The sequence below is a fragment of the Cryptosporidium ubiquitum genome (genome assembly GCF_001865345.1).
Source record: "Cryptosporidium ubiquitum isolate 39726 chromosome Unknown contig_4, whole genome shotgun sequence".
In the NCBI taxonomy this organism is placed as follows: Eukaryota; Apicomplexa; class Conoidasida; order Eucoccidiorida; family Cryptosporidiidae; genus Cryptosporidium; species Cryptosporidium ubiquitum.
The window spans coordinates 475,419-485,590 of record NW_021639820.1 but is presented as its reverse complement, the minus strand read 5'-3'; the positions used below and the strand labels follow the sequence as shown (position 1 = coordinate 485,590).

The following is a 10,172-nucleotide window of genomic DNA, read 5'->3' as shown; positions in this document are numbered from 1 at the left end:
GATTATAGCGCCAATAACTGGAATTAATGTTTGTCATTAATTCTAATGAACTTAATAATTATTGATCAAAAGAATATTAATGAAGACCTAACTGTCGAACTGTCTTCTAGACAGTCAAATCATTGTGTTTCGGTCCTGGAGGTTAATATTGGCTCGAAACTTAATGTAGGAGTTAAAAATTCTGGAAAAGGAACAGCAACGGTAATTAAAATAATAAAAAAAGAAACTAATAAAGACGGGAAGATAAAATGCGAATCAATATGTAGCTTCTATAATATTGAAGAAATAAATAGCCAAATAATTAATAAATCCAGAAAACCTATTTCGGAAATCAATAACCGAAGTAATTTGCAATACACTGTTACAATCAAATTAGATACGCCTATTCACAAAGAAACATATAAACATGAATATCCACTAATAGACTTATTAATTGCCCTTCCTAGACCAAAAATATTTGAGAAAGTACTTCAAAATGCGGTTACAATTGGAGTCGGAAGAATTATTTTCGTTTGCACTGATAAATCTGAAAAGTCTTATTTGAATTCATCTAAGATAAAAAAAGAGTCGATTGATGAAATTATACAACTTGGACTTGAACAGGCATCAAAAACATTATGTCCAGATGTTTACGTTTATGCTTCATGGAAGTTTTTCCTGCAGCACTTAAGGTAAGAATTATTCTTTAAATTATAAATATTTACGCCTTTAGGGATTACTTTTTTTGTAAAGAAAACATGATAGGAATTGTTGCTGACGTAGCAGGTAGTAGCAAGATTACCGAGATAGGGCTACAAAGTCACGTCGGACCAATTATTCTTGCTATCGGGCCCGAAGGAGGTTGGACAAAAGAAGAATTAAAAGATTTAATTACAGAAGGGTTTAAAGTTGTAAATATAGGTGATCGAATTCTTAAAGTGGAGACAGCGGTTATATCTTTATATTCAAAAGTGAGTTTTTATACAGATTAAATAAAGTTAAGCTAATCTTCTAGGCCGAATTGTTATTAACCGATTCTGAGGTCAGAAAAAATGCAAGTATTGCAAAGAGAGACAATTATTGGTTTCCGTCTAGCAATGGGCCAGGTATGTTGAAATTCAATTATTTTGGGCCAAATAGTTTTTTTAGGGATTACCGTTTTACCAGTAAAAGGAAGAAAGTGGGATAATAAATTTTTTTATACTCAATCTCCAGAATTAAAAAACATTTAGTTATATATTACCGCTATAACTTTACCCACTTATAATAAAGTTGATTTTATATCATACTAGAGCATGAACACTATATTTCTCCCAGAAACACCAAAAGAGCAAAAAGGAAATAATTTGGAATTAATCAATTTGGTTTCCGAAAATGCAATAGAAAAAAATTTTTCATTAACTGAGGAAACAAATTTACTCCTTAAAATACAGAATACTGAAAGTGAAATTTTTAAAGAACACTTAGACTATATTGAATCTGACAATCAGTTTTTACTTAATGATTGTTTAAAAGGAACCCCAATCAGAAAAAGATGTGATAAAGAACGCTCATTTACACAATCAAATAAGCTTTTAATTACTCCAAAGAAATATTTTGGGGAAGATATTTTAAACACTGTTCCAAAAAATATGGGAAGATTCGTAAATTCTCTAGAAAGATTATCAATAGATAAAAAAAACAACATAACATTAAGTAACACGCCACAGAAAAAAGAAATGAGGTATTCTATGATTAAATTAAAACCTTCAATATTTAACAATCAAAACAAGTTTTGTCAAACGGAATCTTCATGCCCACACATTTCGGTAAGATTGGCTAAGGAAAGCTCCAAAAAATGGTTTTTAAATTTCTTCAATACAATATATGAATTTTTGATTTATCAATTACCACTGGCACTAATCTTTTATAGTTTTGCATTATTTCTAATTAGCGGTTTATGAGAAAAAAAATAAAATATTCTGTTAACCTATTCTAACTTTATTTAAAGGATTTATCATATTAAATGCTTCGCTTCTACCCAGAGGGTTCGAAAGTTTATTAACGAGTTCACTTACACTATTTTTCTCTAGTACAGAAATATTATTGAGATTTATTTTTTTTTCTGAGATCCACATATTTATCGCATTTGAAATTAGTGCGTCCGAGTCATATTCTGAAAGCCAAAGTTTCATAGAATCTAGAAAATATGAAAGCGATTTGCTTTCTGGATAAGAAACAATCAGTTCTTTAGTTGCATGCACCAAAACTTCCATTAGTGGTACTTCCAGTGCACTCGATACCTTGAATGCAAGTGAATATTCACGAATTAGAAAGAGAATTACTATTGTATCTCTCCTATCTTTATAATTTGGACTTAAAATCGATTTGCGTGCATTTTCTCTTAATAAGAGTTTAATAATCGAATTCTGCAGTTCAAGTAATTTGATTATTTTTTCTATTGATAATAATGAAAGACCCCCCCAAGGAGTTGTATTAATCTTATAAATAGGTATATCAGCAATAAATGGAATAAGTATATCGTTTAATTTTCCAGAATTTGTTAAACTTTGAGATGTAGAGGGGTTTTCTAATGTTTTTTCAGAATTGTGATAATTTATTGTGGGGAATCCCTGTTTGTTATTCTTTTTATTTACTCCAGACTTTACCTTTTTTTTCAATATTAATTCTGCATTTTTAAAATGGTACAAGGCTGACTCTAAGTATCCAGTCCTCGAGTCAATATTTAAATGGTTTAACAATGAAAGGTGAATTGCAATTGCTCCTATAATTGCATGAGGAATTTCGATAGAAACTGATAATGATAGAAAAGACATATATAACATTTCCAACGCTCCATTAGATTCTAAGTACTTCTGTATTATATGCTTGCACTTTTTTACAAATATAGAAGCCCTTGGGCCTCCCAATGGTACTGCCTCATTCATTGCGCTAATTAGACAATTTAATTGGTTTTTATAATGGGCATTTTTTATAACTAAATCAAAAAATAATCCTTCGAAATTTTGTTCACTATTTGTTTGCAATTCACCCTTTTTTTCTGTTAATAAAGATCTAGATTTAGAAGCTCCAAGTTCAAAGCTCCATCTTAAAATGTAAACCATTGCTTCCCACCAAAAATTTAATTTCACAAAAGTATTTATTGTTAAATAGTGATTCGGAATGTTTTGTGTCAATAAGTGGTTGATGAGATCAAATTGAAAAAATTTCTTTTTATTATTACTCTTTTGGTTGTAATAAATTAGCGTAATGTTTGGTTTTTTTACTTGGATGCATTTAATAATCCTAGATTTTTGTGTATCTCTTGTGAATATATTATTTTTAATAGAATTTGTTATTCTCTCCAAAAAAAACGTAGTATATGATGAGCTTAAGTTATCATTCGAATTTGTAAAGAAATCAGAATTATTTTCAATTCCGACTGATAAATTATTCAAATTAAAAACGAAGTCTGGCAGACCGTTTATTGCGTTCCTTCTAATTTTAATACTAGAAATAAATGTCCGTTCGTATAATTCAAGTAAAATTGGACTAAAAATATCGGAATTGAATAATAATGATAATGGAAAACGTAATATATAATTTTCTCGACCTCCAGTACAAATTTGAAGCTTTTTCCAAGAATGATATGTTAATACTATTATCAAAATATTCAAATTCAATATATCGGGTTTTGAAAGCATAATATTTTCAATTATTCTCATTGAATCATTCATCGGGTTCTCAATTTTAACTATTTTCCCTTTATTTACATTCCATTTACTGCAAAATATTTCCATTATAATTTCATTTCTTGATCTAGATGTATTTAGAGTTATGGAATCCATATGATTCTTTTTTCCGTTATAAAGCTGGTTTATTTTATTAATTATAATTGAATCTGCAACTATATTATGAACAATTGAATTTCCAGATTCCAAATTTTTTATTTTTGTAGTTGATTCTAAAAAGTTATTTTTACTCAAATCTTTTAATAAGTTTAATTGATCAGAAAAAATTAAAATTTGAATTATATTCTTATTCAGAAATACTATGTCTTTTAATGAAAAAACTATTCCAGGAATTCTTTGCCAAATTTCAAGTAAATATGATAGGCTTCTAATCGCTACATTAAATTCATTTTTCCCAATATAATCGCTTGCCCAAGTTAATAAAACAAATAGATTTCTAAATAAAACTCTCGACTTAGAAATATTTTCCATATTTAATTCATTCTTTACGCTCAATCCTCTCTTTTCCCCTAAATTTGATCCACATTTATATACATTCATATATCGATTCTTGGTATAATATGAATTCTTTCTTGCACTAGAAAATTTAGAAAAAGGATGAAGATTCTCTGAAATCGTTTTTAATGAACCTTCCTCAGTAACCCAAAGTTGTGAATTACTGCACTCAAACCTTGGACGGATTAATGATTGATCTGGCATAGATTTTTTAAATATTTTGTAAAGCTGATTTGACATTTTGTCAAAAATATTCAATAAAAGATCATTAATGGTTTTTTTTTTTGGTATAATGGAAATTAGTTTTATAGAAAAATATACATCAATGTTATATGATTGAGTCTCTTCTACATTTAAATTTAGTTCAATCTGATTTTCGATTGTTTGAAATAATTGTAAACACATATTTATGTCAGCTTGTCCAAAAATAAAAGAAGTTTTAATTTTTTCTATTATGAACTGCTTATTTTCAACAATTCCAAATGATTCTTCAATTAAATATAACAAAACGTCAGATTTTAAAAAAATATCAATGTCTCTTTTCAGTATTTCAATCAGTTTATTGTTCCTTGTCATTATTGCCAGTCTAATAATTAAATATGGTGAAAATAAGTTTGATACTTGAATATTTTTTATTCCAAGATCTCTTACCAACTTTAGGGAAGTTAATATAGTTTTCAATACGCTGACTCTATTCATATCTAATAATGAACTTGGTGAATTAATATAAGCATCCAAAATTTTATATTTTTCGATTATACCAGTATTACTAATTAAAAGTCTTCTAATATTTTCAAAGCTACTAATATTTTTTGAAATAATTAACTTATATAATTTGCTAATATTAAGTTCTTGAAAATTGTAATCATCTTGCATATTTGCTATAATATTATTTATGTTTGAAACCAAAGAAAAATTATTGTAATGAGTATTCCTTTTTACCTCCTCAAAAAATTTATACCCAGAAAAAATATTTGTTATAGATTCTTTTTCCGAATATTTTATATCTCTATCATATTCTATAACTTTTAATAGCAACTTTTGTGATACCAGTTTTGCGATATTGAAAAACTTTGCTTCTAATAAACAGTTCAATAATAATACAATCCCTTTTGTAGATTTCCATTCCTTAATTAAAATGCACCATTTATTCCACAAACTTGTGTTATTCTTAAAACGCTTAATATATGAAATGCAGAAAAGTCTTTGTATAATTAAAATAATAACAATATTTTCTTCAATAAATTTTCTTTTCTTATTTGTTTTTGAGTTTTTAAACCAAGAATAACTATATTTCATGGTATTTTTGTAAGCAATTTCAACAATTGATAAAACAAAATTTGGATCAGATATTGGCTGAATTTCAGTTATCAACTTATAAATATTATAAGGACTGTTTAATTTTATTATTTTTTTAAAATTAATCAAATTCAGGTTATGAATTATATTCTTATTTTTCAATATTTTCCTGGATAATTTAAACACGATTTTATCCACAGTATTAACACGATTAACAAAAGAAATTGAAAATAAATAATTAATTAAGCCAATTTTTTTTTCAAAATTCTTTATAATATATAAATTATCATCATTTAGAAAAAAAAAAGTATCGATAATTGATAACCACTTAAATAAATAATTAAAATATTCCAAAGATTTTGAAAAATAAAACCCAGATATTTTATCTATATTCATATTTGATAATTTATATTCAAGTTTTCTATTTATATTGTATTTCCAGATACGGTACTTCAATGAAGTTAATAATATTTGTTTTTTTGTGAGAATGTGATTTATTTGGTTTTCTAAAACGAAATTCCATGTTGAATAACTATATTCTGCATTTCCACTTGGCAAAATATTGTGAATTACAATTGTAAATGTCCCTTTAAATGGATAGAACTGATTGATTAAAAACTCCATTTCGTTGTAAGAATTTATTTCAGTGTTTTTAAAAATTAATATTGAACTATAAAGGCAGTTAAGAGTTTTAATCACAACAGAGATTAAATCTGCTCTCATTATTTGAGAAAGTTCATTACTACCAACGTTTAATTTTCTTTCAAAAAATGAGTATGAGATTATTTCATTTGGAGTCAAAGCTAATATTGGGAATGCCTTATGCTTATCAAAATTTAAAAATAATACCGATATAATAGATTTTATATAATGAAGTACTGAGAACAAGTAGCCTGTGTTATTAACATTTGAAAATAAGTTTTGCTCTAAAATTTGATTAATATTTATTAAATTTTCACTTTTTGATTTATTTAAGGAAAAACCAGATAAGTAGTTTAATGAATGAGTTAAAGCTGTAGTAATCAATTTTCTATCATGTATTCTGTTTAAATGAGTTTTTATCAGTGAAGTTTGTTGTGGTAATGTATCTATTTCCATTATATATCTTGTTAGAGAAATTGTACTAGAAGAATGATAAAAAATAAGAAGCCTGCTCAAAGTTGTTTGAACTACTGTATTGTACTTAATATCTAAATTACTTGTGTTTTCCTCTATAATATTTTTGGCCTTTCCTATTTGTTCCAATGATATATTAACATTTTTATTTCCAAAAGAAATAGAGAAATCTATGAGTAAAAATGCAAAATACAATTTGGAAAAAACCTGTAACAACCATGCTATTTCATTTTCACAATCAATCAATTTGATTTCAATAAATGGAAAAAATGTTTCCAAGACTGAAAATAAAGATAACTGGTTAAAACTTAATATATCAATATTTGGAAAACCTTCATTAATATTTTTAACTATTCTATAAACAGTGTTAATGCTGTAATAATTATTATCATTTTCTTCAACAAAAAGGGCATGAAAAACAAAACCATCCAAAGCTATTAGTGTAACGTTAATAGAAAAATTAGAATTTAATATTAATTCATTGGATTTTTCATAGTTCTGAATAGACAAGAGCTTGAGCATAAGAATGGGAGAAGAAAGTAAAATATCTGAATAACTTTCACTGGTCGAATCGTTGTAATTATTTAAGACACAAAATGATTCGAAACTTAATGAATTTGAATACCATGGATTGTTTTCATAAGTTTCACGAAGAACCCATCTATTATGAAACAAGCTATGAAAATATTCAGAACTTTGACTATAACTTATCAGTGTTTTCCCAGTATTAAATACTTTTGATGGGATTGATAAAATAAAGCGATACCACCACGTAAATATTTCAAAATTTTTTGGCAATACGTTTGGAATTTTAAATGGAAATGAAAATAAAATCAACTCAATCATCAAAATAGTTTTTTCAAAAGTTTTCTCAATAACTTGCAACATTTCAATTTGAAAATTCTTGGACAATCGATTACTCCAAATCAATAAGTAGTATAACAATTGAGTGATGAAAAAAAATCTTTTGTTTGAAGATTGAATTAACGAATTGCTTATTTTAATTTTCCTTAAATAAATAAAGCTTTGGCAAAAAAAACAATATATTAATTCGTTGTGAAAGTAATTAGTTTGAATATTTCCAATCTCAATAGATATATTTTGTAAATTTAATCCAAAACTTGAATTTTCTTTCCCATCAATAATCTTAAAAACTTCTTTTTGTAGTAAATAAGATTTTATACAGTCTCTTTCTTTTGTTAATAACAATATATCGTTACCAATTGTTAATGGAAGAGAAATTAAACTTGTAATAAATTTTTCTAGTGATGTCCAACATATTGTTGTATAATTTTTAGAATGCCTGAAATTGTCAAAATAATAGCTGATAATTGATTTTTTTAAAATTATTTCTTCAAAAATTGTTTTAGTATTTTTATCTGAATAGCATCTGAATTCATTAGAATAATTTGAATTTAGTTTTTCAGAAATAAATATAGATATTGCATGTTTTCTTGATATTTCATCTAGATTATTTGCCAAAATTTCGCTCTCAGTGAATACTTTTTCATTTTTAATTGATCTAAATGGTAACCATAGGTTCTTTATTAGCTTCCAATTAAATACAGGATCATTTTTTAATCCAAGAAAAACACAAATTGCTCTTAAATGAGGAAAACAAAGAATAATTTTATTTGCAGCCTCAAAATAATTATCACTTTTGTTTTGATTTATTTTGTTCAACAAATTTGATACAAAAATAATAGGTAGCTCCTCAAATTTATTCCTTGATAAATTTAAATATCTTAAGTATTCACACCAAAAAATTGGATTTTCATCGAATTTGTAATGAATTGAAAAATCGTCGATAACAATGGGATACAAAATTACTTTATTTTTATTCTCAATGTATTTTGGTAACGAAAAAATTCCTAAATAATTATTTATTCCAAAATTGATATTAAACAAAAAATTGTCAAATTTTAGCACTATTTTTGAAATTAAACTTTGGTCCAAATTTGAATCTACAAGCATCCCAATATTATCATTATATTCGCCATTTTCAACTAAGTTTATTGTATTTAAATTATTCAAGTATTGATGAATAATTTGAAAATTATTTAATTTTTTAACAATATCTTCCGAAAACAAATTTTTAACATTCAATAAAACTTTAGATTCAATTGCACATATATTACATATTTCTTCACAAGCCTTTAGTGATTTAATCTGATCAATTAAAAATTTAACAAAAATTTCCTTTCTTAAATCGTATTTACAAAACAAATTTATTATGCAAAATATTGCAACTATTATTGAAATTACGTCTTCCGGTTCTTTAGGTTCTGTAAAGTGAGTATTAAATGGAATATTTTCTTTATATAGAAAGTTTTTAGAATCTAAATCATGATTCTCAAAAATATTTTCTAATCTAAGTATTGAGATACTTTTTGAAATCATTTTTACAAGTGAAATTGTGGATATTGTTCTGTGATTCTCCTTAAAAAAAATTAGATCCAAAATACAATTTTTTAATAAGATCCAATTTAAGCTAGTATTAATAGCAGATAACGTATTTTTAAGTGATGAATTACTTTTTAATGAACCAATTTCAAATTTTGATATATTTAAGCAATCCGTTAATAACTTTGCAATTTGAATAAAATGACTTCGAGACGTTTCAAAACATTCAAACATTTCACTGATTATTTTTACAGAAAAATACGCTTCCTCTTTTTTCGTTTTATCAACTGATAGATTTTCAAATAATTTGTTCAAATTTGTTGAAAATGAAGGAAATCTATTTAGATAAGGTGGTAATCCAACCATTTTTGGCAAAATTCTCAATTCTGGAACTTTAACTTCAAGTCCATTAATTAAAAAAGCAAAACAATAAAAATATCTTAACTTTTTAATTATGTCAAGGTTTATGTTAATATCAAAACTATCTATTATCATTTGACCAATTAATAAATCAAACTCGGTTCTACTAATAATGTAATCTTCAATATTAGCACGATTTCTAAAAAATAATTCATATTCTTTAATGCATGCAAGCACAAAATGTGCTGAAGTAGGAATTGTGACAGAAAGCTGCCAATCTGGGGGAGGGCCATAATATATTATGGAGTAAAGTAATTCAGAGACTTTTCTAAAGTTGATTAAACTTAGCTGAAAAATGGTTGATCTTGCTAATTCAAATTGGCCCAAAGAAAGATAATTGCACGTCAATGAGAACAGAATTTTTTCATTATTATCAGATAAGAATGGACAAAGATGTACTAAATTATCTTGATTTAAGTTAATTGAAACAAATCTTGACCTTCCGCTACTTCCACTTTCAAATATGTTAGTGTTCATAATATTTTAATGTTTGTAAAATCCATTTCTGAAAACTTGCGCCCAAAAAAATTGTAAATTATTTCTAATAGAAATCATGATAATTATATCAAAAACTATTGAAAAAAACATTTAAAAAAAAATATTTAATACTATATTTTTATATTTACATAATTATAAGTTTATTAACTTTATTGTTTTGCAAATCAATTTTAGATTGATCTCTAATATGAGCACTCACGAAATTTTGTGATAGTTGTATCGCATATACGT

At 25.8% G+C, this 10,172-nt stretch overlaps 3 protein-coding genes across 3 annotated transcripts; 2 read left to right on the top strand and 1 right to left on the bottom strand.

Moving 5' to 3' along the window:
* Positions 1 to 45: 45 nt before the first annotated feature.
* cubi_02336 (uncharacterized protein) lies at positions 46 to 971 on the top strand (the record flags this gene model as incomplete). Its single annotated transcript, XM_029019348.1, has 2 exons — positions 46 to 650; positions 713 to 971. The coding sequence occupies 2 exons, from the start codon at positions 46 to 48 to the stop codon at positions 969 to 971; spliced, it is 864 nt and encodes a 287-aa protein (XP_028874469.1).
* A 60-nt stretch (positions 972 to 1,031) lies between these two features.
* Positions 1,032 to 1,922, top strand: cubi_02335 (uncharacterized protein; the record flags this gene model as incomplete). Its single annotated transcript, XM_029019347.1, has 2 exons — positions 1,032 to 1,085; positions 1,272 to 1,922. 2 exons carry the CDS (start codon positions 1,032 to 1,034, stop codon positions 1,920 to 1,922), a joined length of 705 nt encoding a protein of 234 aa, XP_028874468.1.
* Positions 1,923 to 1,943: 21 nt separating this feature from the next.
* Positions 1,944 to 9,920, bottom strand: cubi_02334 (uncharacterized protein; the record flags this gene model as incomplete). Its single annotated transcript, XM_029019346.1, has 1 exon — positions 1,944 to 9,920. One exon carries the CDS (start codon positions 9,918 to 9,920, stop codon positions 1,944 to 1,946), a length of 7,977 nt encoding a protein of 2,658 aa, XP_028874467.1.
* Positions 9,921 to 10,172: the final 252 nt, after the last annotated feature.